Source organism: Vulpes vulpes, chromosome 1 (assembly GCF_048418805.1).
Source record: "Vulpes vulpes isolate BD-2025 chromosome 1, VulVul3, whole genome shotgun sequence".
NCBI classification, from domain to species: Eukaryota; Metazoa; Chordata; class Mammalia; order Carnivora; family Canidae; genus Vulpes; species Vulpes vulpes.
This window is the reverse complement of record NC_132780.1, coordinates 143,654,794-143,682,457: the sequence shown is the minus strand read 5'-3', so window position 1 is coordinate 143,682,457 and position 27,664 is coordinate 143,654,794. Positions and strand designations below refer to the sequence as shown.

Sequence of the window (27,664 nt, the reverse complement as noted above, 5' to 3'; positions counted from 1 at the left end):
GTCTCTGATAGCTTCTTAAAATAATGAACACACAATTAATTGATTTATGTATATATAATTGTAATCAATTTTTGTTGCATACCTAACAGCAAAGAAATGCTACTAACAAGTAAAGATTTATATAAAAGTAAGACATGGTCCTACCACTAGTGGCTTATAATGAAATAGAATTTGGAGCACTTGATAAAGACACTTTATTTCTTACTAAAAGCGAATTTAAGAAATGCTATCTCTATTTAGATATGTTAATTCACTTATAATAAAACAATTGTATATAACTAAAAGTAACTATTTCTCAATGAGAAAAAATTGGGAAGAGTAAAATGTGGAAGCTATGCAAAACAAACTTAAATATTAGGTATTCAATACTAAGGATAAATACCACATACAGTAATCTTCTAATCAGCAATGGTTAAATCTTCTAGTATGGATGCAAAATTACTGAAATTTTTACACTTTTTTATGCTTTTTATCTATTGTGGATTATTTGGATCCACAAGAGGATCAAGATGATTTCAAGTTGGTAAAAATAAAGCAAAATTACAAGATACGTTAATAAATATAACTTCACTGGAAAAAATATGAACTGTGAAGAGACATATGTGTTGGATATAAAGGATTTGGTCAGATGATGGAAGGTCTTAATATTCAAGCTAAGGTATGGTGTGACTCCATTCTAAAATTTGTGTTAAAGACAATTTAAATTTATTTAAAATGTATAAGACAGAAAAAAATGCCATAAAGAAAAATCTGGTTTTGGAAGATTCAAGAGCACTGGACTGGGTTGTGAAGATAACATAAGGCATTGACTATGTACCTAATTAATATATAATAACTGCCAATTTTAATAATAATTAGGAAATCTGTATTTTTATCCAGGCTCTGCTATGAAGTAAACCATGAGCATAAGCAGCTCTACTTCTCTGGGCCTCTGTTTCATAACATGTAAAATGAGAGGGTTAAACTAAATGATCCCAAGGAGTCACTTCAAGTTAAAAAAATTCCAATTATTCATGTTGAATCCAGATATCAAGGAACAGTCTCAGCACTTAACGCAGTGTTTTCACCCCATACCCCTGGAAGAATAAAGCTAAATAATTTTTTTCATGGTCCAGTTTGTATATTTTATCCAGTCTTTACATAATTTTAAAAGTTATAAAACATGAAAACCCAAAGAGTTCCCAAAAGTGGTCCCAATGCAGACACTTGGGAATTTAAGTACATAATATTATTTTAAATATATTTAACAACTCAATTTATACAGATTGACAGATGCAATGGAAAAGTAGATCACCAACAGATTTTGATTAAACTCCACATTCTAAAATTTCATAGAAAAACAATAAGCTACTGCATATTAGTACATCACATTAAAATATATTTTAAAGTATACTTCCCCTTTTATATGGCAGTGATTATACATTAGTGCAACCACAGAGCACTTGTAAACTTTTTTGTTCAACATCATCTATGTCCATAATAAATTGTTTGGTTAACTCCAAGGTCTTTCTTGGGTCTAAGCTTTTTCAGTTTTCCTATGGAGACAGGTACAACTTCTACCCACAATTGTATCCATCCATGCAGAAATGCCTACTGTCTGAGGTTGGGAGAGCAGGTGGTATATAGGTCAGTCTGAAGAAATCTCTCACCTTTCTAAAATAAGAAAAGGGATTTGACTTGATGTTTGGAGACATAAATGTATACCATAGGCATTTTATACTTATCACTATTTAGGCAGGAAGCTTTGTCAGAACTGAGTAAGATTCAGGCTAGAGATAGCTTCAGTGATTTCTGAGTTTTCTCTCTCTATGGCCCTTAGTTTAGGGAAGGAGAGATGAGAAAGGATGCCTGTCCGAATTGGCTGGCTTCATTACAGCAGCAAGTAAGCAGCCTTGCTTTTGAAATGCCACTGAAAGGCTAATAGTAACAGAAGTTGCTTTATGAAAAAGACCTACCCAACCTAAGCTTTAATCAAATAAGCTGCATTTGTTTATATATCGAGATTCTTAGGAACTAGCAGCAAACTCTAGTTGCAATGGCGTATGTAACAAAGTAGACATTTTTCTCTGTGTTCATCAGGACTCAGTCCATGGCTGTCAGGAAATCCTTAGCATGTACAGTGGATGCCAGCCAACAATACAGATCTAACTAAAAATATGGGACACTGACAGAAATAAACTGCATTCCTTGAAATCCAAACATCATCTCAGCTTGATGTTTTTTTGTCCTCTTGGTAAGAAAAGGTACATCAACTTCCTTCACCACTATGGAAATTCAAAATGTTTATTCATGAATTTTCATTCACCTCTCTTTAATTTACAGTAGGTGCGCTTTAACAACAGCCAAAAAAGAATCATCAAATTTCAACTGAAAATACTGACAACAGTTTGAATATATTTCTGAATCACTATGTGTGTGTGTATATATATATATACATACATATATATATATATATTATTCCACATTCTTATTGTCTACTTCAGGTCTGAGATGCTGTCTCCCGTTTGGCACTAAGTAGGCTCTTCAGCACAGAACAGCATCTCAAAGGTCTTCTCGCCCAAGGTAAGTGCTCAGGATTCAAATCTTCTTGAAAATTCTGTGCCGGGTCTCATCGGGTAGCCTTGTGTAATCCAACCAGATTGCTTTTGAACAAAAAGAGGAGTCAAAGAGAACTTGGGTTTCCAGAGAAAAATAAAGTGCTGCCCCCTATAAATCACAGTCTCTGTGGAGTAAGGTGTCTTCCTAAAGAGGTAGAAATAATAGGGGTGTGTGTTGTAGATGCCCATATTTCAATGATACTGAACATTGTATCTTTAAGGGCTGCATCTTTAAGGGCTTAAAATGGACTGACTCCACTCATCTCTCTGATTTTTTCATAAGTAAGCCAGAACACCATTGACCAAGGGGTCTGAAAGATTAACCAAAGAAGTTAGTGCATATTTCAAAGTGATTATGAATATTCTACATTTATGCATATACATCTTTGAATGGCAAAGTCATTTTGAATCCACTTAGGCTGAAAACAAATATTGTGGTATTTCACTTTTATAGAGCACTTTATAATTAAAGTATTTTCATGTCTTATTTCTCATAGATTTCTCTGAACAATTTACAATAGAAAAGAAAGGTAATGATACCCCTATTTTACAGATGAGGACACTGAGGCTTAGCAATCAAAAAGCTGTTAACATGTGGAGCTAGAGTACAGGCTTCTAGCTTCCACTCTAGGGTTCTTTCTACTGAACCATTACTGGCTAAAAAGCTAGGACTTAGCATGCCTGAATTCTAGGCTGGGCTCCTCTATGTTTAGTTTGTCTGTGGAGTGTGACAAGGACATTTAAGAACTTGAAAGTGAAGATGAAAGATTATCCTTTGAGAGTTAGATCATAAACTCAACACCTGATATATCACAAAATGGATATAAAAATTCACATTAAAGAGAGAAAAGAGTTTCCAGCTCAGAAAGACTTGCCTAACTTGAATGAAGGTGTAACCGCATCAATAGGAATTATAAAGGGATGAGGGTTCTTTAACAACAGAAGATAAAAATATCAAAGACATGGAAGTAGACTGCAGAGGAAACACTGGAAGTAATCATCAGAGAAAGGGTGGCTCAGATCCAGTTCCTGGCTGGTTTGGTTCGTAGGTGATAGGTAATATTGGTCAGAGAAAAACAATCATACTAGGGCAAAAAAGAAGCCTGAGCAATTAGAATATAAAATGTATTTGGTTAGAGAGTTTGTAAAGCAATATTAATGTCTTGTGCTTGGAAATATTGAGTAGGTAATACTGGGAGACTGAGACTTTACCAGAGAATTTAGAAGAACACATCTTGGTTAGTTACATGTCCATGGAGACACGGACAAAATAAAGAATATGAAATGACAATATCATATTCTTATGACAACAAAAATTAAGTGAGCCAATGATAGAACTGCAATCAGATCAGGGGATAGAGGTCTTAGTTACGGGTGGACTATGTAATCGTTCCTAACTGCTTTAGTAATTAGACTATGCAAATAAAATAAATATTAATCAGGGATTGAGCAAAGCCAGGTCGTAGTACCTTCAGCTAGCAGAAGGGACTGGTGTTGAGTTTACTTGGGTTATCAATAGAAGTTAAACCGGTAGATCATATAGCCAATAACAGGGGTAGTATACAAATGGCATATAATGAGCCTCTGTGCAGGAGTAGTACATGGTTACTTGTGTTTTCTTCACTAACATCTGTAAATAATTCAAGTGTATATGAACCTCTGTTGTCTACTCTGGTTTGCCTGTTGCCATAACTGCTGGAAAAACAGAGGCCTTATTCGTGCCTATTATTATGGGTAAATATAAGGGCTCTTGGGTATTCTGAAATACTAAGATTACAAATAAGCTCTTCCTGTTATTATTGTGTGTTCAGCAAGCAACCTTCTGATTATAACTTGCCTTCACGTATAGCTTGAATTTAGGAGGAAGCACACTGTTCAGAGGACTTCAGCATCTGGATCACTTGCCAAGTGTTTTTCCCAATGTGAATGAGCCAATACTGTGGTCTGATCATCCATTTCAGTGAGTTCAGTTGAAGGTGAATCTATTTGCAGGCCAGTTTATTTGGAAGTGGTCATGAGTCAGTCTTCTAAGCTTAGGGTCATGCACTGTGGCAGATCAACAAGGCAGTGGCACCCTGGTGAACCAGGCCTTTTTCTAGTTAACATCTCCCTGTCACCAGACACTGTCTCTTTACCCTCACTTCTTTACCTAGCTGCAGGATGCAGGCACACTCAGTATATTGTATTACTTAGGAGCATGGGTTTAGAACTAAATAGAACTACAGTCAGTTTCCAGCTCTGCCATATACTAGGTATATGAACCTGAGCCAGTTTCTTCTACTTGGAGCCATGTTTTTCTCATCTGAAAAATGAGGATAACACTACCTCTTTTATTAGGTTCTTATAAGACTTAAAAAAATAATGTGTGTAAAGAGCTTAGCACAATGTCTGTCAGCTGTGAAGTACCTTTTCTCACTTATAAAGCAAGTCTCACGCATATAGAGAACAGGTTAGATTAAATCGTTTCAGTATTCCTTTGTACTTGGATATTCTCACTACCCTCATACCTCCTGACCCTGATTTTGTGTTTTCATCAATGGTCTCACCATCCTTATAGTCTCCCACACTAGAAACATAAAAGCCCCATTTCCTTCATTCCTTTCCCCACCTTCTACATATAATCAATTATTAAGTCCTGTGAAGTTACCATAAATGTCCCTAGAATCTACCTTCTCTCCATTTTTACAGTCATCTCCAAGCTAGACCACTGCCAAACCTCCTTTCCTTGGGTCCTAGCTTTCCATGTATCTTCTCTATTGCTGCCAAAGTAATCCTGTCCCTAAACAAACCTTAGTACTTTGCTCCCATGATTAAATAGCTGCTTTCTTACTACAGGGTTCCACCTAAACCACTGACCCCAAGGTTCATATTCCCCTGGTCTTTAAGAACTTCTCTGGAATCTGCCCTACCACTTCCCCTCTGAGGACCTATTCTCCAGCTCCCCTGTATTTTCTGCAGTTGTCCAAACCTACTAGGTCCATACATGAACTTGGGGGCCTATGCTCATGTTGCTCCTTCATGCCTTTCTTATTGTTATATGTCTACTGATCTTTCAAAGCTCACATCAAATACTGTCTCTGTCTCTGTGAAAGACTTTGTGACTTCCTAAACAGTTAAAGCCATTTTTACGTTACTATCCATGTTCCCACCACATTCTGTTCATACCACAAGTAGAGCACTAGTACAACCTGCTTAGTAACACCATGTCCTCGGGAGTCAAAATTCCTAGGTTTGATGCCCTGACTCCATTAAGTAATAACTACTTAACCTGGCAGGTTATTTAGATTCTTTAAGCTTTTGTTCCTCCTCTTATAAAAAGAGATGGGATAATAACCTACTGAAGACATTGTGGGGAGAATTCAGTGAGTTAAGCCATTAAAATGATTAGCATAGTGTTGGTGCTAATACCAAGTGATTTAATAATATTGGCTTTATTATTTCTGTAGTATTAACTACTTACATGTCTGTCTTCTCCATCACATCATAAGCTGCTCTCATGAAAAAAATAAACCTCTTATTCCCTAGTGCCACCAGCACTTAGGATAGTGCCTGATTCATGCAGGCCAAATCAAAATCTTCCTTTCCATTAAGAAATATCCACAGATTTGAGATAATTTCAAGGTATAATCAAGACAATCAAAATAATGTTTTACACTTGGGTACACTTTTATATCAGCTATTGCTAAGGGCTTGGCTATTAACTCCATGTTAATAGATATCTACTATTGCTTGGTGATGTCAATTATTCCCAGAACTTCAATTCCCATCTATATGTAGACAGTGCTCACCTCTAAAGCTCCATCCCCATATGCTCTGTAAGATCCAGATCGATATATTAAGGAGCCATCTATACATCTGCTCTTAAATGTCCTATGAATATCCCAAACTTAACAAATCTAGACCTAAGCTTGCTATTCTACCATAGAATCTTCCCTGCAAATGATCCCCATGTTAGGAGATTACATCATCTGTTACTCAGTTTGGGAATCTGGGAATAAAGCCCCACTTTCCTTGTCTTCTCTGACCATTTTTACCCTCCCTATCCAGTCATGCTTCTAGCTCCTTTCTTTCTCCTAAATTATTTTTTCAATCATTTTTGTGTTCCCATTTCCATCTCTCGTGCAAGCTATCATTATGTCTCATCTACCACTACTCTTGTCCAAGCTATCATTATGTCTCATCTACCACTAGTCCTGGCCTTTCCCCAACCCACATGGCAGCCGGAATGATCTTCTTAAAATTACACAGGTCATCAAGCTGGTGTCCCTAACTCTTATGGGTCCTATAGCCCTTGCCAAACTGACCTTTGCCTCTCTCTGGCCTCAATTTGTGCCTCTCTCCTCCCTGTCTCCATGCCTTGGCCTGCTGGGTTTCTTTCAGTTCCCTGAATTCATCCTGTCTCTGTCCACTCCACCTATTCCCTCTACCTGGATTTTTTTTTTTTTTTTTTTTGGTCTTTTTACCCAGCTAAGTCCTATTCATTCTTCAGAATTCAATTTTAAAGTTCATTCTCCAAGGAGGTACTCCTAATTTCCAAGCCTAAGCTATATGTCCTTGCTATATATTTTCATAGCACCATGCACATTTCCTCAACCACTCATCACTTTTAGTTTTTTTATTCAATGTTTGTTCTTACCTAAACTAGAAGCTTCAGCTCTAGAGTAGGGGCTGAGACTCTCCTGTTCATCCCAAAGCCAGGCACTGAGTATAGGGCTTTGCATGGAGTAGATGCTCAATTAATATTATTAAATTGTGTAAAGTGTTGATTGTTTGAATCTCTAAATCCATGACTCATTCATTCAGTTCAAATATGTTTTAACTTCCAAAATAATTGAGTACCTTGTCTTTACTATATATGTTATGCTACTTGAATAAATCTAATTCTATATCTTCATTTACTCAGTAAAAAGTAATATATAGAACAAATAAAAATTACATAATGTTTTCTTACTAAGCCAAGCTTTATGGTAATAGGTATTAATGGATAATGCAACATTTGCTAGCAAGGTAACAAATTTTGTTTGAAACAGTAACATTTTCATAGGAATGGTATCTAGTATAAAACCTTTATACCTGTCCCAAACTTGTAATACTTCGGCTAAATGGACTACTAAAAGTTTTACATTGCAGAAAACCCTTTCTACTGGCTTTACAACAACAGGATATCCACCTATTCATTTCTAGATGTAACTGAATTATTTTACTTTAATCCAGCAAGGAAGGTAATAGAACTCTGAAGAGAGGTAAAAAGAAAACAAAAAGAGATATGAAAAAGAGATAAAGAATTGTGGTTTGGGGGGCAGAGCCATGCTAAAAACCAAAAGAGAAAGGGGGAAAATATCTGTAGATTAAAAGCAATTTAAGTACAAAGAAAACAAAAACAAAGGAAGGAAAAACCTAACGTTACCATTCTCAGCCAAGATGGTAAAAAGCCTTTATATAGACTCATGAATCCTTCTCCTTGAACAGCCTGAACCAAGCAGTCAGTTGATGATTTATACAAAAGTCCCCTAAAGAGGAAAGAAGACAGTTTTGCTAAATTTCTTGTGTATAAACAGATGTACAAATAAAACATAAATTAAAAAATAATCTAAGGAAACTTACTATAATAAGGAGACGTAAGCATTTTCTGCTAGTTTAGAACAAATAATATTTGTGGTTCAGTATAAATAAATTTTTTTTTGAGCTTAAAGATAATTCCTTTAGGTGTCTAAGGTTGACGCTTCGGATTTATCCCACCCTTAGTCTTATACTTAGAATTCACTCCACCTGGTCTCTTCCAGAGAGAACATACTGTTTTATATCAAATCAAATTCTCCATATTACCTGTAAGTCATAAGCTTCTGAAGAAAGTGCTCTGTAAATTCTCAGCAGAGTATATTTTCATAAACTCTTTGAAAACAATAAAATCACAATAAATACCTTGTGTCTAAATAATATGGTCATTAAATTAGCTTATATCCCCAAATGCACAGTACTTTTCCATCAGACAAAGAGCAGGTAATGACATAAAAGTAGTTTGCTGGCTGAACACATGGACACACAGATACACTTCTATCAAGAATAAACACAAGGAAACATTTTTAAGGAACCTTATTATTACAGACATTTGAACACATGGAGAGTGTAGACTTACCTTCCTTGTTTATCTCGTGGTTGATTCATTATTCGGCTTTTGATGACATCAGCAGGTGTTCCCAGAATAGAAGCTACCAGTCCAGAACATAAACTATAATGAATTTGAAAGATAATAATTATAACAATTTCTAAATTGTAAGAAAAGGAAATGTATATATTTAGAAAGAATGGAATACTAAATATATTATAGTATTCTCCATAATAATCTTATTTTAGCTTAAAATCAATGCTTAATGAAGTCATTAAAGAGGTAGAAAAAATAAAAACTAAAAATAATGTCCAGTCAACAAATATACATTGAACACCTACTGGTGGCAGGCACTCTTCCAGGTACTGAAGAGGATACCAACGATCCTGCCCCTGAGGCACTTACTTGGGAAGAGGCAGAGAAGAAAGGAATAATTTCAGATGCTGATAAGTACCAAGAACAAAACAGAATGGGATAGTGTGATGGGGCATAACTGGGTGACAGATGGTTGTGGAAAGGCTCTTGAGTAGCAACAGAACTGAGACCTGAATGGTGGAGGGGCAACTGTCTAAAGACATGGAGGAAGAATGCTGCAGGCAAGACAATCAGCCCAGTGAAAGCCCTGGGTCAGAAATGCCCTTGGTGTGGTGAAGAGACAAAGCAGCCAACGTGGCCATGATGCCCTGAAGGACTGAGTCCAGCCAGATGAGAGACTGAAGAAGCAGGCAGAGCCGAGCCAGTGAAGGCTATTAAAGGAGTCTGATTGTATTTTAGATGCAAATAGAAGTCACCGAAAGGATGTTAAGCTGGGGAATCACCTACTTTGGTTAATATTTAAGAAACAAAAAATTTACTCTGACCACTGTGTATGCATCACTTCACTAAGCTATTCCATTTGAAAATAATCTTACCTTCTTTTTCCTAACCTAAGGGATCTAAGATACAAGTCCAACTGTGTCATTTTTCCGTACTTAAAGCTATCTAAGACTCATTTCCTGTTACCTGATTTAGGTCATATACTGACTGTCACACATATTACTCCAAGATCACCTCTCTCTTCGCCCACTATGCTCTAACAATATAACTAAGGTAGCTCTCTGTGCTTACCATACTAAGCAACACCTCCATGCCTGCACCCCCATCTAATTGGAAAATTCCTGTTTTTCCTTCAATTGATGCTCAGGCCTAAGGGCTAATGAGTTTGTTTATCCCTTCTCCCTTTGTCCAAAAAGGTTATCAGTTACTCAGAACAGACAAAAATGGATGTGGTCAACCTACTGGAGAGTAAATCGATATTCTGTAAATGAGTGACGAAAATGTTAAGAAATCACTAGCAGTTCATTATAAATGTGGGCATGAGAGGCAATATGGAGCATAAATTTCCATAAACCGAAAACCCACAAACTGGTTTAAACTTTTCCACAAGAAAGTGGAGACGAGAAAAGGGGTGGTCAACCCAAGTCAAAGAGAATGAAGTCCCACATCCCAGAAGCTGAGTCTGCAGACTAGGATCAAGGCAGTGTGAATAACAGCTTATGTTTGGCTAATGGAAAGCTGGAAAGGAAAATTGTGGCAAACTTTTAGGTCATTCCAGGACATCAAATACCTCACAAAAATAAGGACCACCAACTTCTGTGCCAAGGCTTTTGAAGTCTCTGAAGGCTCTGTGGCAGGAAAGTTGAAGCTGCCTTAGGAATCTTTATACTCTCTCTTATTTTCAACTGCTGTAGCAAAAAGTACTGAGAATCTTGTCTACCTCTTTCAGGCCAGGATTTATAATTCAAAGCATAAAATTACTTTAACAGTACTTGAATTCAAGGGAAGGATCCCATACAATCTATTTCATATTACAGCAAATGACCCAGCTGTGCATATCACATTCTGAGGTCTCTGTCCACATAACAGGCATTGTCTATGTGAAAAGAGCTCTTTTTTTCACCATGTACATCACTACTGCTCTTTTTATACTCTTTCCTATTAGGTCAGGTTCTTTGAAGGTTTAATACCATTGATTTTAATATACCTTCATATTTTCACACAGAAACATCTTAACCAACACCTAAGGATATAGTGTGACCTGGCTAGACTTTAAAAAAATAAGTATTAAAAGACAGAGAATAATGTATTAAGGAGGCCTCAAGTAATATGGTATCTGGAGTCAAAGGGAAAAGATAGAGCAATAAACGGAACATCAATTTCGCCCAAGCTACTTGCACTGAAATGGACATTGCTTCTTTCTGCTATTGGCCTTTATCACTCACTCCTTGCTAGCAACACCCCCAGATGAAGCCAAGGACACAGCTGAAGTGATAATGGACAGAAAGTGACTGGATGAGCTTCTGATCTTCCCAGGAGGCCACATGGCTATCTGTAAGACCAGTTTCAGATATCCCATCAGCACTGTTTCAGAGAAAGCCAGCCTCTTAAGGATGAACTAAATAATCATGCTTAACAGCTACAGCCCTTGAAAACACCTTTGTAGGCCCCTCCAAGTGGTCATTTTTTTCTCCCTCTTCTGAAAATTACAGTAGCTAGTCACCTTTTACATTTACCACACATAGTTTTTGTTTTTTAAAAATTGTATTTATTTATGTATTTGAGAGAGAGAGACAGTGAGAGAGAGAGAGAGAGAGAGAGAGAGAGAGAGAGAGAAAATGCACTAGTAGAGGAAGGGCAGAGGGAGAGGGAGAAGCAGACTTCCCATTGAGCAGGGTGCCTGAGAATGCAGGGCTCCATCCCAGGACCCTGGGATCATGACCTCAGCCAAAGGCAGATGCTTAACTGACTGAGCCATCCAGGTGCCCTTGTACATTGTTTTTATATTTGTCTTATTTTCCCCTTGGTCAACTCCCTGCAAAGGAACCTGGGTTAGCCTTTGTGCCCACTGCAACACCTTACAGGTGCCTTTATCATAAAAGATGCTCAAACATATCTGTGGAATTGGAGAACTGATCAATAAAATTTGACCCCAGGAGGGTCCCATTAAAGTGAAAATATTTGGGATGGTTTAATATGAAACATTCTGCAACTTTGTCTCTCTCTTCCTCATTTTAACTGCAAAAAATTTTAAGAAAATTTTCTTAGTAAATGTACTATTACATTTCTCTAAGGGTGATATCACTAGATTCTCAATCAAGAAACAAACAAAAGGTTAAAATTTATGCCAAATATGGAAGAAAAGTGATACAGAAAAAAAATTAAACTAAAACAATCACTTACCTTGATAAACCATGAGTCATGATATTGTCTTCAAGTGGTGTATTCAGTACCAAATAGTGTTTTACTGTATCATAAGTGGTTAAATCTGGCAATAAAAAGAAAAAAAAGGGTGAAATATTCATTAATCTGATAATGAATGTCTTTTATGTTAAAAATATGTTAGACTTAGGATGCCTGGGTAGCTCAGTCGATTTAGGCTCAGACTCTTGATTTTGGTTCAGGTCATGATCTCAGGGTCCTGAGATCAAGCCCTATGTCAGGCTCCTTGCTGAGCATGGAGCTGGCTTAAGATTCTTTCTCTCTCCCTCTCCCTCTGCCCCTCCCATCCCCGTGCTTGCTCCCACACTCTTTCTCTCTCAGAAAAAAAAAAATATGTTAGACTTGGGACAGGAATGTGTACAAGAATGAAAGATACCACTATCATTCTCGAGCCCAGGAAAATGACCTACAGAAGGAGGGGGAAGAAAAGAGGAAGAGAGACAGATACTCAATTATATCATTTAAACATCAGAATCCAGCTATGCCTAAAGTCAGCTCAACCCCTGGAATTCTTACTATTTGAGATGATAAATTCCTTTTTCACTCTTGTTAGATTGAGTTGAAACTCTGTCACTTATAAGTAAAAGGTCCTGACTGTTATTCTACATTAAGCTTTCTGTATTTTTTTCTAATGACAATGAAGAGCTGTTGAAGAGTTTTAAACAGTGATATATTACAACACTGGAGTTTATTATAAAGGCTACCTACAGTGAAGTACAGGAGGTGAATTATAAAGAGGCAAGAATGGATAGATACATTTGGTCATTCACCAAGTACATGAGTATCTAACATGAGGTAGTAGGCATTATTCTAGGTGCTAAGGAAAGAGCCATGGACAAATTGAACAAAATCCTTATTCTTTGTTAAAGGATGAGACAATAAGCAAACAAGTAAACCACAGCATTTCAGATAGTTGTAATTGCTCTGAAGCCAGATGATAAGTCAAAGAAAGAGGGATAAGAATATCAGAAGGTAAAGAAGAATGATGTACATGAATTTTAAAGAGGGTGATCAGGAAAGGCTTCTTAATAACCTCTAAATAGAGACCTAAAGGAAACATGAGAAATAAAACCTTGTAGCTATCTATGAGAACCTATCCCAGGAAAAACAATAGTACGTATTTTATCCCCCGAGGCAAATGTTACCTCAGTATGTTAGAGGAACAGCAAAAATGCTGGTCTAACAGGAGCAGAATAAGCAAAGGTCAGAGAAGTAGCAGAGTCCAGAAGATAGAGAACAACAGAAGCCAAGGGAGGATTTTGAGCAGAGCAGTGACTACTCTGGGTTACTATTTACACGGACACTCTCGCTGTTTGGCTGTGACTAGACTACAGGGACACAAGATAGATTAGACATGAGACTATTGCATTTATTCTGATAATAGACGATGGTTTGGATAAAGGAGCTGTGGAACACTGGTCAGATTCTAGATATATTTTGAAGGCAGAATTAATAAACTGAATAGACAGGGAAAGAAAGGAGTCAGACATGACTATAAGATTTTGAGCTTAAACAGTTTGAAGGGCAGAGCTGCCACTTTTGGAGATAGTGAAAATGAGGACTGACTCATTTAAGATGTTTAAATAAGATGATGGAGTGGTAAATAGAGCAGTTTCTGATGCATGGTGGGATAAAACGGCTTTGGGGTAGATTACTTTGGAGGCTTTTGTAGTGATTCAGTAGGAGATGGATAATACTTGGAGTAGCTTCAGGAATGAAAAGAAGTGGATGGATGTGAGACACAGCTAGGAGGCAGAAGTGGCTGGACTTGTTAACTGATTGGCTATAACGAGTGAGTGAAAGGAAAGAGACAAAACTCATGTCTAGGTTTCTGCATTGTTCAAGTGAGATGATATCATATTTTGAGATTGGGAAAATGGAGGAGAAGGAAGTAGTTTGATAAATGAGTTTGGTTTGGACACAAAGTGTTCTATTCAAGATAACCCAAATGAGTGTGCTAAGTAGACAGCTGGAAGCTGGAAAAGAAATCTGAGCTACAACAGATTTTGAAGCATCGAATTGAGAAACTATCATCAATAAAGATTCCTGGTAAAAAAAATAAAATAAAATAAAAATAAAGATTCCTGGTAACTAAAATATCCACTAATATGATACATAGCCATGGATGGACTGAAATAGCAAAACAAAAAAATAGATTTACTTCCTTTGATGTTTAAGTGATATGTTACTATAACCCTCAAAAAGGCTATACATTTCCTAGAACCATATAATTTTGGTCTTAGAAACATCCTTTCATTCATTAACTTGTGCATCAAATGTTTACTGACTACATAAGGGACTAGGAAAATAATGATAAATAAAAACTGCCTCAGGGGACTCAATCTAGTGGAGGAGATAGACACACAGAAAAACACAATGGAATGAGGTACAAGCACCAGGAACTAGAGAAACACATAAAAGGGCATCTAACTAACATGGCCAGAGAAGGGTGGTTATGGGGTTCAGGAAAAATACATGGTAGAGAGACACTTCAGCTGAGTACAAAAAGACCTGCAGAAGGAAACTAAATAGCAGAAGAGGAATGAGGACAGAAAGTATGAGGTGAGGAGCAGCCTGGTATGTAGAGGCAGTGGAACCTTCTAGCTAATGACTATGCTTCACTCTTTACTCCTGAATCAATGAATTGCTTAATTCCCTGAAGGCGCTAGTTGGATTGTGCAGACCTTCTATGTTATGTTATAAAATTTCCACTTTCTTCTGTAAGTGATGAGAAGCCAGTAAAAGGTTTTTAAGGGTCCCAGTAACATGCTCAGATCTGTGTTTAAGATAAATCCCCCTGGATACTGGGTATACATTTGAGGACAGAGGATGAGACTACCTGATGGCCTGTGGCAGTGCCCTTGCTGTGTGGCTTTGATGGTGAGAATTATAAAAATGGCCATTTTAAGGACACCAAGGTGTTAGGTATTGGAGGGGGTACACTTTTAAGAAATATTTATAAGACAGAAGCAATAAGTAACTGACTATGGGACGTGAGGGACAGGATGAGTTTGGGATACGTTCAGATCTCCAGGCTGGGATGCCTGCTATACAAGCTGGATTATAAAGAATAGGATTTGTAGATTCTGGATATAATGATTGTCACATGGTTACGTATGCCAGTTTGGATCTTAGAGTAGGGTATGGGTAGACAGGAGATCTTATAAATAGTTTAGTCCTAACTCTTTACTATCACATTTGCTTGTTTTATGCAATCCTTTTCACAGATCCATGGAGAAAAGCAAAAATTTTCTAGAGAAAATATTCAATTAAGGTGTTACAACATGAAAGAAGACTGTTGCCAAGTATATTACTAAAAATAATAAAATAAAATTTTTCATTTTCCCTAAAGTCAGTGCTTATCATTACAATGATGAAGGCAGTTAGGACTTCTCAGAGTTCAATAAAGTTTCCATTACCTCCCATATTCACCAGTGCTGCTCTTTGTATATTGGGTACCCAGCCTGCCCAAAGCCCACGTATTCCTCCTTCAGATAAGATTTTTGCAAATGCATGATGCACACCACGAAATCTAAAGGAAAAATAATAAAGAAATGTGAAAATTTTATGCATTTCTGTGTATGGAATGTGGCTGGATAAACTTCACCTATAGCTGTTATAATTTGGAATAAAATAACATTTAATTATCCAGGATTGTTAGAAATTTTTTAAAAAATCAATCCTCACATATTCTCATAAGAGAAATGACATTCTTAGTCCAAAGAATAGGGAGAGCAATCTCATAATAGAAGTTCTTAAGATTGAATACTTTTGGCTTTATAAAAATTTACTATCCTATCCTGATTGTAAGCTTTCTGTACTCAAGTTAAAAATGCTGCTGTACCATGATCAAATCCGGAAACCCTGTTATAAAATAATAGTCTTTTTTATGTAGTCAGAAATACCTGAAGTCCAATGCCGCCTTTGCCACTTACTAGCTGAGTGGCTTTTACTTAGCCATTATATCCCCTGAGCCTTACCAAAAAGATAATACGACATATTTATTGGGCATGTAAAGCTACAGGGGAAGTTAAACTCACAAATGATGGTCATTGTAGTGAAAATCTATTGTGCACTTATTAAGCTCAAGACTTTTTATATACATAAGATAAATTTTATCTCCAAAAACTCTATGAAGTGTAAATTTACATTCCAATGTCCATCTGAGGAGACTGAATCTTAGAATGGTTAAGGAGCTTGACTAGGGTCATAGCTAAAATGTGGTAAAGGCTGGATACAAATCCCAGGTTGTCTGCTCCCAAAGCTGACGTTCTTTAAACCAACAGGAAATATTTTTTACTCCTATATCAAACCAAAAATTTCCAACAGTGGAGACAAAGGAACGGGAAAAAATTGACGAGATTAGTTATAAACTCAGATTTTTCTAGATCCCAATAGTTTTCCTCCATATAGGCAACCATGACAACATCACTTCTTCCTGCTACTTAGTAGTTAATTAGAAGTTGTTACAATATGACAAAATGGGCCCTGAGATTCTGTAAACTACTTGGGTAAGTCAGTGGTACCCTTTTCTCCTCTGTGGTGGGTGTTCTCTGTTTGGAGACCTCAGGAGGGGCCTGCACTGCTAAGCCCAACCCCATCTTCTACTGGGCCAACTAGAGGAGCAGCACAATGAAGAGCAGTGGTCAGTGTCAGTGGTGGGTTCCCAAAGGAGGTCCCAAACCCTCCTTCACCTCTGGCCCAGCCACAGACCTGCAGTGTTCAGAGGAGCAGACCTCTTCCTACTCAGCCCAAGGCATTCTGCACTTATCCTCTTTTCTGGGAGATGTCTATCAATCTCTTAAGATGTTGCTCCTTTCCCAGAGAAACAGGCTAAGTGGTATTTTAATAAATTATTGAACATGAAGTCCTTTGAAGAAAGGTAGACTTCAATAATGTAGAGTAATGCAATAGGACAATTTTAAGTCACAAAGGCATAATAAAAACCTTCCTTAAACTTGGGGAAAAGAGGAAGAGTGGGATTAGACAGGAAAGTGGGAAGAACTTGCAAGGTCAATCTTGCCATTTCCCTTCTTTGAGGGATAAAGGGAAAGGAATCTAGCTTTTAGCCAGATAAGCCAGGCAGTCTAATGTCATGCAAACCTTTTGAATGGTCCCTTTTAAAGATGAATAAACAGAGACTAAGAGTACTAAGTGACTTCCACAACACTAAGCTACAGCGGCAAAACTGGGATTCAAACTAGGGCAAATTTTAGTGATTAAACTCTTTATATCAAGATGTAAGAGGACAAGTCTAGCTGAATTGGCTGGGAAAAGCAGCAGACAGCTACATACACATATATATTTTTTCTGGTAGAGAACACATGTACTTTATCATGCAAAGAAAAGATCCATATTAGCCCTCCTCTTAATGAATACATCTTTTAAGTTGAAAGAGTCAGACTTAATGTCTTTATTGAATGTTGGATCACAAAAATGCATTAAGTTATTAGGTACGTGTTCAAAGTATGATGGGGAAAAGGAACATATCAGTTAACTGGAGAACTTACCGCAAAGGTTTTCCTTCAAGTTTCCTTTTTCCTTCCATCTGCATCTGAACCTTCACTAGATCAGTTGGGTTGGCTAAAAATTGGCCAACAACACCAGCCATCATACCTCCAATTACTGATTTCCTAATTATAAAAGGAGATACATTTTTTAATAGTTCCTGTTAATTTTACAAATTTTGTAGTGAACAGTACCAGGCTGGTCCAGCCCCAGTGCAGGGGATTTAAGACAAAGCAAAGGAAAGGATGGACCCAAGCAAATCACAGAGGAAAGTAAATGTTTCATCTGTTTACTGAAGGGAGGGTTAAAGGACTATGAGGAGTTAAAAATCAAATCTGGTTTCACGGGCCTTCTGTGGCCTGAAATTCAAAGGAAGGGTAGTTGCTTCAATGTTATAAATACCTGAGCTGATCATTTAATTGTAGTTTAGTTCCAACCACAGAGGAATAAATACAGCATAGATGTAATCAGTCTAACAGAGGAAAGCTGGTAAGTCGGATTTTGTAAACTATTATCTTAGTAGTTTTGCAAAGTAAAAGGGGTTTGAGAACTTTTCTCTCTTTGAAGAAACTCTGTCAATCCCTAGTCTCTTCCTTCTCCTCACCTTCCAAAGCCAATGGTGATCAAGTCTAGACTACTATACTTAAACATGCTTTGAATCCATCCCCTCCTCTCCATTCCAGCTACTTCTGTCCCAAACCAGGCTCTGATCATCTTTTACCTTTTCTTAGAAGAAAAGGGGTATTTTCTTTCCTTTTACTCTAAAACAATATTTGAAGAGGTATACATGGGTATAGAGTAAAAAGGTCCTTGTTATTAGTTCCCTTCCTCTGAAGCAATCATAATTACTAGTTTCTTATGATTTCCTGCACATAATAATAATGCATCCACTGAATGCTTATTATGTCAGGCGCTGTTTAAGCATTTTTAAAAACACCATTTAATTTTTATATCAACCCTACGACATTAGTACTACTGTTATATCCTCTTTACAGATAAGGAAACCAAGGCATAAAGGCAGTTAAATGACAGCTCAAATCACATAACTAGTGAGCGGTACAGCCAAGATATAACACCAGGAAGTCTCAGTGGGGACCACACAGTCTTAAACACTAAGTTACATTTGATAGTTTGTGTACAAATAAACATACAGGTATAAATACTCCTTTTTATTTTTTATTTTTTATTTTATTTATTTTTTTTTTTTTAATACTCCTTTTTAAAAGCATAAATGTAAGGGGTGCCTGGGTAGCTCAGTTGGCTGAGCTGTTGGCTCTTGATTTCTGCTCCAGTCGTGATCTCAGGGTTATGGGATCGAGGCCCATGTCCGGCTCCATGCTCAACTCAGGGTCTGTTTGGACTTCTTTCTCTGGCCCTCTGCCTTCCCGTTCCACCCACTTGCTCACTCTCTCTCTCTCTCAAATAAATAAATATTTTTTAAAAAGCACAAATGTAGAATGCCAGGTTGTATACTGTTTGTTCTATACCTTAATTTTCCCTAATAATATCCTTTATATTTCTATATCCTATAGAAATAAGTTATATTTCTCCTAAAAGTTATCAATTAATATACAGCTGCCTCATTTGAAAAAAATGGTTTCATAGCATTCCATTTTATGGACACATCACAATTTATTTAGATAGCTTAACTTTTAACTAACTGAACATTTACATGACATTTGATAGGCCCTGCAAATTGTTTTTCATAGAACTTGTATCAGTCTCCACTGCCACCAGCAGCCTAGGAGAGTGCCTGGTTCTCACAATGATGAACATTAGCACTGTTTTTTCTCCTTGAGAATTTTATAACCACTGCCTCTTTGGCAATTGTGACATAATTCTAATTGTTTGGCATCTGTCTCTATTACTCTTTTTTTTTTTAATAAATTAATTTTTTATTGGTGTTCAATTTACCAACATACAGAATAACACCCAGTGCTCATCCCGTCAAGTGTCCCCCTCAGTGCCCGTCACCCACTCACCCCCACCCCACTCCCTCCTCCCCGTCCACCACCCCTAGTTCGTTTCCCAGAGTTAGGAGTCTTTATGTTCTGTCTCCCTTTCTGATATGTGTCTCCCACACATTTCTTCTCCCTTCCCTTATATTCCCTTTCACTATTATTTATATTCCCCAAATGAATGAGAACATACACTGTTTGTCCTTCTCCGATTGACTTACTTCACTCAGCATAATACCCTCCAGTTTCATCCACGTTGAAGCAAATGGTGGGTATTTGTCGTTTCTAATGGCTGAGTAATATTCCATTGTATACATAAACCACATCTTCTCTATCCATTCATCTTTCCATGGACACCGAGGCTCCTTCCACAGTTTGGCTATTGTGGCCATTGCTGATAGAAACATCGGGGTGCAGGTGTCCCGGCGTTTCATTGCATCTGAATCTTTGGGGTAAATCTCCAACAGTGCAATTGCTGGGTCGTGGGGCAGGTCTATTTTTAAGTCTTTGAGGACCTCCACACAGTTTTCCAGAGTGGCTGCACCAGTTCACATTCCCACCAACAGTGTAAGAGGGTTCCCTTTTCTCCGCATCCTCTCCAAAATTTGTTGTTTCCTGCCTTGTTAATTTTCCCCATTCTCACTGGTGTGAGGTGGTATCTCATTGTGGTTTTGATTTGTATTTCCCTGATGGCAAGTGATGCAGAGCATTTCCTCATGTGCATGTTGGCCATGTCCATGTCTTCCTCTGTGAGATTTCTCTTCATGTCTTTTGCCCATTTCATGATTGGATTGTTTGTTTCTTTGCTGTTGAGTTTAATAAGTTCTTTATAGATCTTGGAAACTAGCCCTTTATCTGATACGTCATTTGCAAATATCTTCTCCCATCCTGTAGGTTGTCTTTCAGTTTTGTTGACTGTATCCTTTGCTGTGCAAAAGCTTCTTATCTTGATGAAGTCCCAATAGTTCATTTTTGCTTTTGTTTCTTTTGCCTTCGTGGATGTATCTTGCAAGAAGTTACTGTGGCCAAGTTCAAAAAGGGTGTTGCCTGTGTTCTCCTCTAGGATTTTGATGGAATCTTGTCTCACATTTAGATCTTTCATCCATTTTGAGTTTATATTTGTGTATGGTGAAAGAGAGTGGTCTAGTTTTATTCTTCTGCATGTGGATGTCCAATTTTCCCAGCACCATTTATTGAAGAGACTGTCTTTCTTCCAATGGATAGTCTTTCCTCCAAAACTCATCCATTTTGAGTTTATCTTTGTGTATGGTGAAAGAGAGTGGTCCAGTTTTATTCTTCTGCATGTGGATGTCCAATTTTCCCAGCACCATTTATTGAAGAGACTGTCTTTCTTCCAATGGATAGTCTTTCCTTCTTCCAATGGATAGTTGACCATAAAGTTCAGGGTCCACTTCTGGGTTCTCTATTCTGTTCCATTAATCTATGTGTCTGTTTTTGTGCCAGTACCACACTGTCTTGATGACCACAGCTTTGTAGTACAACCTGAAATCTGGCATTGTGATGCCCCCAGATATGGTTTTCTTTTTTAAAATTCCCCTGGCTATTCGGGGTCTTTTCTGATTCCACACAAATCTTAAAATAATTTGTTCTAACTCTCTGAAGAAAGTCCATGGTATTTTGATAGGGATTGCATTAAACATGTCTCTATTACTCTTGCTCAGTGACGGCAGGGACTGTCTTCCATTACTATAGCTTCAGTGTTAAGTACAGGACTGGTACACCATGATAATTCAATAAATACCTGAACTGAATGACTGAATTGACTGAATTGTTCTGACTGGGTCAAAAGACACCAAGCCGATCTATCCTGAGAGTTGACCTCATAGTGAAATATTTCCTTTGAACCCCTTATCTATCTATACCTTTCTTTTCTGGGGAGGATTACAGAACGCAAAGATTATTAACATATATCATCACTAATTCTGGGAAAGCAATTAGTATAGCTTCATACATTATAATTTTTTAAAAAAACAGAGCCAAGGGATTTTGCCTGAAAGATAAAATTCTGCTTATTGTCATTTTCTTATAGTAGTGACTTAGGTATTTTTTTAGTCCAGAAAAGATATTATAGACATCCTTATAGGTTAGTCATATAAAACCTACCTCATCCTTTCAAAGCTGTGTATTATGCTTCCCTGTAGAAATATATCAAAACTTATCTATTTCCAAATTGTTAGTTATTTAATTTTTTTTAAAGATTTTATTTATTTATTCATGAGAGACATAGAGAGAGAGAGAGGCAGAGACACGGGCAGAGGGAGAAGCAGGCTCATGCAGGGAGCCCAACGTGGGACTTGATCCCAGGACTCCAGGATCACACCCTGGGCCAAAGGCAGGAGCTAAACTGCTGAGCCACCCAGGGATCCCAGTTATTTAATTAAAAAAAAAAATTACAATTAACACCACTACAGCCAATATCTGTGTGTCTCTGTGTTTATGCATAGGTACAAGTATTTTTGAATATGATTATTTCATAAAGGAAGAATTTCTGGGTCAAAAGAGTATACACATTTAAACATTTTAACAGATACTCTTTTCTTCAAAAAGGCTATATAGAATAACTTACATTCCTGTTGATAGTTTACTGGCTAAAAGATAGCTTTAATTAAATTTCCCTGACTATTGGTGAAGTTGAACATTTTTATATATTTAATGAACATTATATTTTTTCTTTTGTGAATTTTGTCTGTTGATATCCTTTCCCTATTTTTCTTTGTGTTTTTAAAATATATTTTTAATTTATTTGTAAGATTTCTTTGTATATTATTTATAACCTTGTTTTCTTTTTCTGTTATAAATATTGTGATATGCATGCACATTCATTATCTCATCTAATCCTACAAAAACAAAACCCTGATGGTAGATATTACTTCCACAGCTAAGAAAACTGAAGATCAAAATGGTAAAGTAGTTTACCCAGATTACATACATACTAGTAGAACAAGAATTTGAGCCTATCTCTGTGTGACTCAAAGTTCTTCTTTGGCATAAAGAAGGTGCTCTGTAAGAATTATTTTAATATTAAAATGTTACATAATATATATACAAAATTTTTATACATATGCACATGTATGTTTATGTACACTGTGCAGTAAATGCTCCCTTATTTGGATTTACATTGTAATTATTTATTATTTTAAGCCTTTAGCTTGAGGCAATTTTGGCACAAATATACGATTTTATACAAATCTAATGGATAGAGTCTTAGGGTCAAAAGTATGTATTATTTTCAAAACAAAACTTACCAAAGGGGATAATGCTTATCTTCACTTTTGCCAAATACAACTTCACGAAGATGTTCATATGTGACCATGCGACCTCCAGAGTACACTGTGTAGAATGGATCATTTAAAAGGTAAATTCAGCTATATGTTTAATAAAACAAGAGGTTATTTTGACCTGGGCCAGTCAAGCTCTCTGTGCTGTTCTCTCATGTGGCCTATGCTTCCAACATGCAGGCTTTGCTTGATGTTTCTCTAAATATGCCAGGTCTTTTTAAGCCTCAGGCCTTCTCACATGCTATCTGATCTTTCTGGAATGGATTCAACCTTTTCTGTTTTACCAACTCCTCCTTGTCCTCCCAGACTCAATTCAAAGAATGTGTTTTCTAAAAAGTGCTCTCTGACCTCCAGTGTTCTAGACTGCCACTATACCTGCCATGCTTCTCTGTTCCCCTAGAACTACCCAGGTGTACATTTAATATGACATTTATCACGTTAATTGGAGATTAACTTGAATTTGTTGCTCATCTTTCCTTCAAACTACGAGCTTTTCAGGGCAGGCTTTGTGTGTTTTCACTACTGTATGGGTCTTTTGTACCATCACCCTACAGAGCTTGGTACACAGCAGGCATTTCTATTTAATAAACATGCATAACTTCACTGAATACTTTATTATATTCAGGTAATTTTTCAGTCAGCTGTCAAACATATGATATGAATCTTAATTGTGAAGCCATAGATGATGGTCAATAAAATGCAAGTGAAAAGTGAAACTCAATAATGGGGAGCAAAGGAGAACACATTTTTTAAAAAGACTGGAAAATAAAAGTCATTAAAATCAGTACACGGTATTCCTAGAGAGTCCTTTTCTTGCTATTTCAGTAAGCTTGATAAAATATGTTAACATATTCAAAAATATACAAAGCACCAAAACAACAACAGTCTCTATACACACTTCTGGATTGCTCTTCATGAATACATTCTAACTTACGTATCTAAAGAACAGAAGCTTTAAAAATAATAAGCTGGTATTAGAACTGGACACCTTTCTGGTCAAAGGTTCCTACGCACTTGGGGAAAGAGCATGAATGTAGAGAAGAATGCTGCACCTGCCCTACCTCCTATTGAAACCAAGTTTATCTTCTCCTCTCCACAAACTGAAAACCCAAAGACTATCTTCGTGAATGCCATTTTAGAAGCAGAGCAGAAAAGTATTCTCACTGGTTAAGGCACCGTTACAACTATTTCCCTTTAACAGTGACTAAAGGCCTACATAGGTAGTTAGGTAGCCTTGGGAACTGAGGCAAAAATCAACAGTGACTAAAGGCCCACATAGGTAGTTAGGTAGCCTTAGGAACTGGGGCAAAAATCACTACAATCACTCAATTGCCAGAATTGGATCAGTCGTCCCTGTTCTCTTTCAGAGTTGCCTAGTCTGTAGTGTATGGGACAGAGACTAGTGAGATTTAGCATGTTAGTCAAATATGTTTTAATTTTCAAAGAACATGAAAAATTTAAATTTTGTTTTAAAGTCTCTAAAATAGAGAAAAATATCAATGACTTTTTTATCTTTAAAATCTTCAAACATGCAGAGAAGCAGAGAAAATAACTCCCTCTATATCCTTGAGATTTATCAATTGCTAACATTTTTGCCGTATTTGATTTTTTTTTTGCTTTATTGTTTTGAAGTACATTACAGACATCATGACAGTTCATCCCTAAATACTTCTATATGCATTTCTAAAAATTTAAGGCAATCATTCCTTAATAATGATTGGTGGTTAATTTTCTTAAGAGAATACATATTCATTTATCACATTAGTAGGAAAAAACAACTGGGTTTTGGCACAGCTAAACACAAAAGCAGAGGACACAAACATAGAACTCATAACAAACTTACCAGCTAGAATCAAGATAAATACCTATGTGTCTGTAAATGGCAGGTGTCACTCCTTGCCAAAGCTTTAGAAAGCCTTCTTCTTGAACAATCCCTAGGGCTGTGCGCACCATGCCCCTATAGGGAGCAGATTCTCTTGCACTGTCTCCCAACCGAGCAAGGGCAGCTTCTCCTTGCATTTGGAGTCGAGTTTTTGTGAGATCGAGGGGAAAGGTTGCTAACAAAAAAACAAAATGAGGGGGAAACCCATAACATTCAGAGAAACAAACAAAAAGTATAAAATTCTAAAGTCACAGGACAAATATTTCAGTCGCCACAGGATCAGTGTTTCTCAAATTTTAGAATACATCAGAAACAGCTAGGGAAATTGTTAAAATGGTTTATTTCCTAGCCCCATGCCTATGGATTCTGAATAGGTTGATGGGGGTTTAGAAATTGGTTGATTCTTATGCACTCCCAAATTTAAGAATCACTGTTCCAGAGCACCATCCCTCCCCAATCCCCTCCCCCCCAATCAGGAAAAAAAAAGTCACAAGACTTGGGTTCTTTTTACTCAGAAATTTCAGCCTAAAATCTACTTTAGTCCTTAATTTTTGCTTTCCAATGGAAATAATTTCAGATATCCATATTCTGTGATGCCCCCTTGACTGTAACCATGATTGAGACCCAGTGTGACTTTTAGAATACTGTATTATTTCTGACAGGTTCATATTAAATGCAGGTGAAGATGAATTCTGTAATTTCATGGGTGATGTTCACTGACCTGAGGTTTGAGATATAGGAGATGCAATATTGAGTTTATAATGTCTTTTTATACAAGTACCAATTGTACTTGAAAAATCTTTTTCTAATGATTATATTTTGAATTCAAAGTAGACATTTTACTCTGAAACGGTGAAGCTAACTGGCCCACATTAGGAAGATCAAGCTCATAACTTTATACTCGTATGTCCCAAATAAGTGAAGTAACCAGATTCAGAGAAATTCATGAACACTACTGACATTACATGAGTCTTTTCAATGACCACCGCCTGATACAAAATCGTACTTACGCTTTTTTCCAAGAGAAAACAGAGTAGGGGGAAGAAAATATTAAATCTTACCACTGGTCTTTGGAAAAAATATCTTGCTGATAGTCCCCCTAAAATGGAAGTAGTTTGCACGTAGAGAATTTAAACAATGCTTTATTAACATATGAGCCCTGAAAAGTCTTAAGATAAAGGTGTCTCTATATTAACATGGTTTATGCCTTTCAAAATAAGTCTGGTTTACTTGCTGGTTACTTAAATAATGCTTCAGGTTCTGATCCTAAATTGTTTTGTAATCAAAACCATCTCAAATTTTTATTTCCTCGCTTCCCATCCCCAGCCCCCACACCATTCTCCACAAACTTTGAAGAGAAGGAATGTTTCTTTGCCATTGGTCATAGGAGGAAACAATCAGGATCAAAAAAAGAAGGAAAGAAAAAGGAAGAAAAAGAAAGAAAGAAAGAAGAAAGAAAGAAAGAAAGAAAGAAAGAAAGAGAAATATCTAATTCTCCAATCTGATTTTAATTTTTTTTTTTAAAAGTTGGTGAACTGTATTTCAGTAAAAACAAAAATTTCCCATCAGCTTGAGGAGAAGAGAAAGAGAAAACAGAGGGTCCAAAGCGCAAGAGTGGAGGAGCACAAGGGGCAAAATAACAGATCGCGTGCTGGCTCTGCTGGAAATAGAAAACAAATTCATTTTAGATGAGGACAAACTAACATTTCCTAATGATAACACAGCAAAGCTGTTGCTTGTTTTGTTTTCCAACAGGCAAGAAAATGAAAGGCTAATCTTAAAATGCACAGTGAAGGCTTCACAGGGAACACACAGGCACTCTGCTCACAAAATCACTGAAGGAACGCCAGCTGCTCATGCAAGGGCATCATAATCTTCCCTAGGTGGCCTCCGGTTTTCCGATTTGCTCGGCATATGTAACCGTCCGTCCTCTATGTTCTTATGATCCTTAATACCTTCATCATAAGCAGCACAATGTAACTGCCTGTCTCTGCCTGTCTGCCCACCTAGCTGTAAGCAAGGTCAGGGCCGAACCTCCTTAAGCACTATCATCACAGCCTAATAGTATAGTAATTATAATAATGTTGCAATGAATGGGTGCCCCGCCTTGGAGTTCGCATTTACATATTTTCTACTTCTCAGAATCCTGCAAGGTAGACACGGTACAGATGAGTTACGCTCAAGGAGGACAACGGGCAGATGTTGAGTGGATGCTCAGTAAGTGACAGGTTAATAATGCCAAGTCCCGCAAGTCTACCAAAGACAATGATACGGCGCGGCTACGTGGGAATATGAACCAGAGAGATCATCTCAATAAGGATGAAGGGTGGGTTGTGTTTCTTAAAAGGTCATCCTCACGGAAGGGAGGGATGACAGCTCCTGAAGCTCCCAAGCGCGGACCTTCGGGCGCAAGAGCACACCTCTGAGGGCGGCGAAATTGGAAGGAAAAGACCTTGGTGACCTCCCGCGCCTCCTCCGCGCAAAGCCGGCCTCGTCCCCACCCTGCCACCTCCGCCGGCCGGGCAGGTGTGCGAGGAGAGGGCGCCACGCAGCGGGCCACACACCCCGGGGGCCGGAGCCGCCCGCCCGCGCCCTCACCCCCCCGCCCCCCCCCCCCCCCCCCAGCGCGGCACCTCGACGGCGAGTCGCGGGGGAGGTCCGGGAGGGGGCGGCCGGGTACCTAGCTCGGCCACGGTGGCCGCGCAGCCCGACAGAAGGAACTTGCTCGCTCGGGGCCATCTCTGGGCGAGCGGCAAAAGCCTCTCCTCCTCCTCTGGAACCGACATTCAGCAGCAAGACGGGACGACGGTACACCCCCTTACGACCGGCCTGCCACTCTGCCAGGGCGGCCCGTTCTCAACCCGCGAGTGGCGGAGCGGGGACCATTTCCCTCGCTCGGCTCAGCCAGGCGGCTCGGCGAAACCTACAGCCTTCCTAGCAGCCCCGGGATGGAGAGGTGCCCCCGGCCTGAGAGCAGAACAACAACGCGAGGCCCGGGCGCTTCTGGGAAATGTAGTCCGCCGGGCCGCGCGCCTCTTGGGCGCCCTTCTCTGATT

The 27,664-nt window shown here is 38.0% G+C and overlaps 1 protein-coding gene across 6 annotated transcripts; it reads right to left on the bottom strand.

Moving 5' to 3' along the window:
• Nucleotides 1-39: 39 nt before the first annotated feature.
• SLC25A27 (solute carrier family 25 member 27) lies at nucleotides 40-27,664 on the bottom strand. Of its 6 annotated transcripts, none has more exons than XM_025991022.2 (9): nucleotides 27,289-27,664; nucleotides 24,592-24,783; nucleotides 22,694-22,778; nucleotides 17,472-17,594; nucleotides 15,381-15,493; nucleotides 11,923-12,007; nucleotides 8,734-8,826; nucleotides 8,005-8,107; nucleotides 40-2,642 (listed from the first exon to the last, which is right to left on the bottom strand). In XM_025991022.2, the coding sequence occupies exons 1-9, from the start codon at nucleotides 27,392-27,394 to the stop codon at nucleotides 2,571-2,573; spliced, it is 972 nt and encodes a 323-aa protein (XP_025846807.1). In that variant the 5' UTR covers nucleotides 27,395-27,664; the 3' UTR covers nucleotides 40-2,570. The 6 variants fall into 6 exon arrangements, with proteins under 6 accessions (XP_025846807.1, XP_025846804.1, XP_025846806.1 ...); XM_025991019.2 differs by having other exon boundaries at nucleotides 40-2,908; nucleotides 27,289-27,596; XM_025991021.2 differs by having other exon boundaries at nucleotides 40-2,908; nucleotides 27,242-27,591.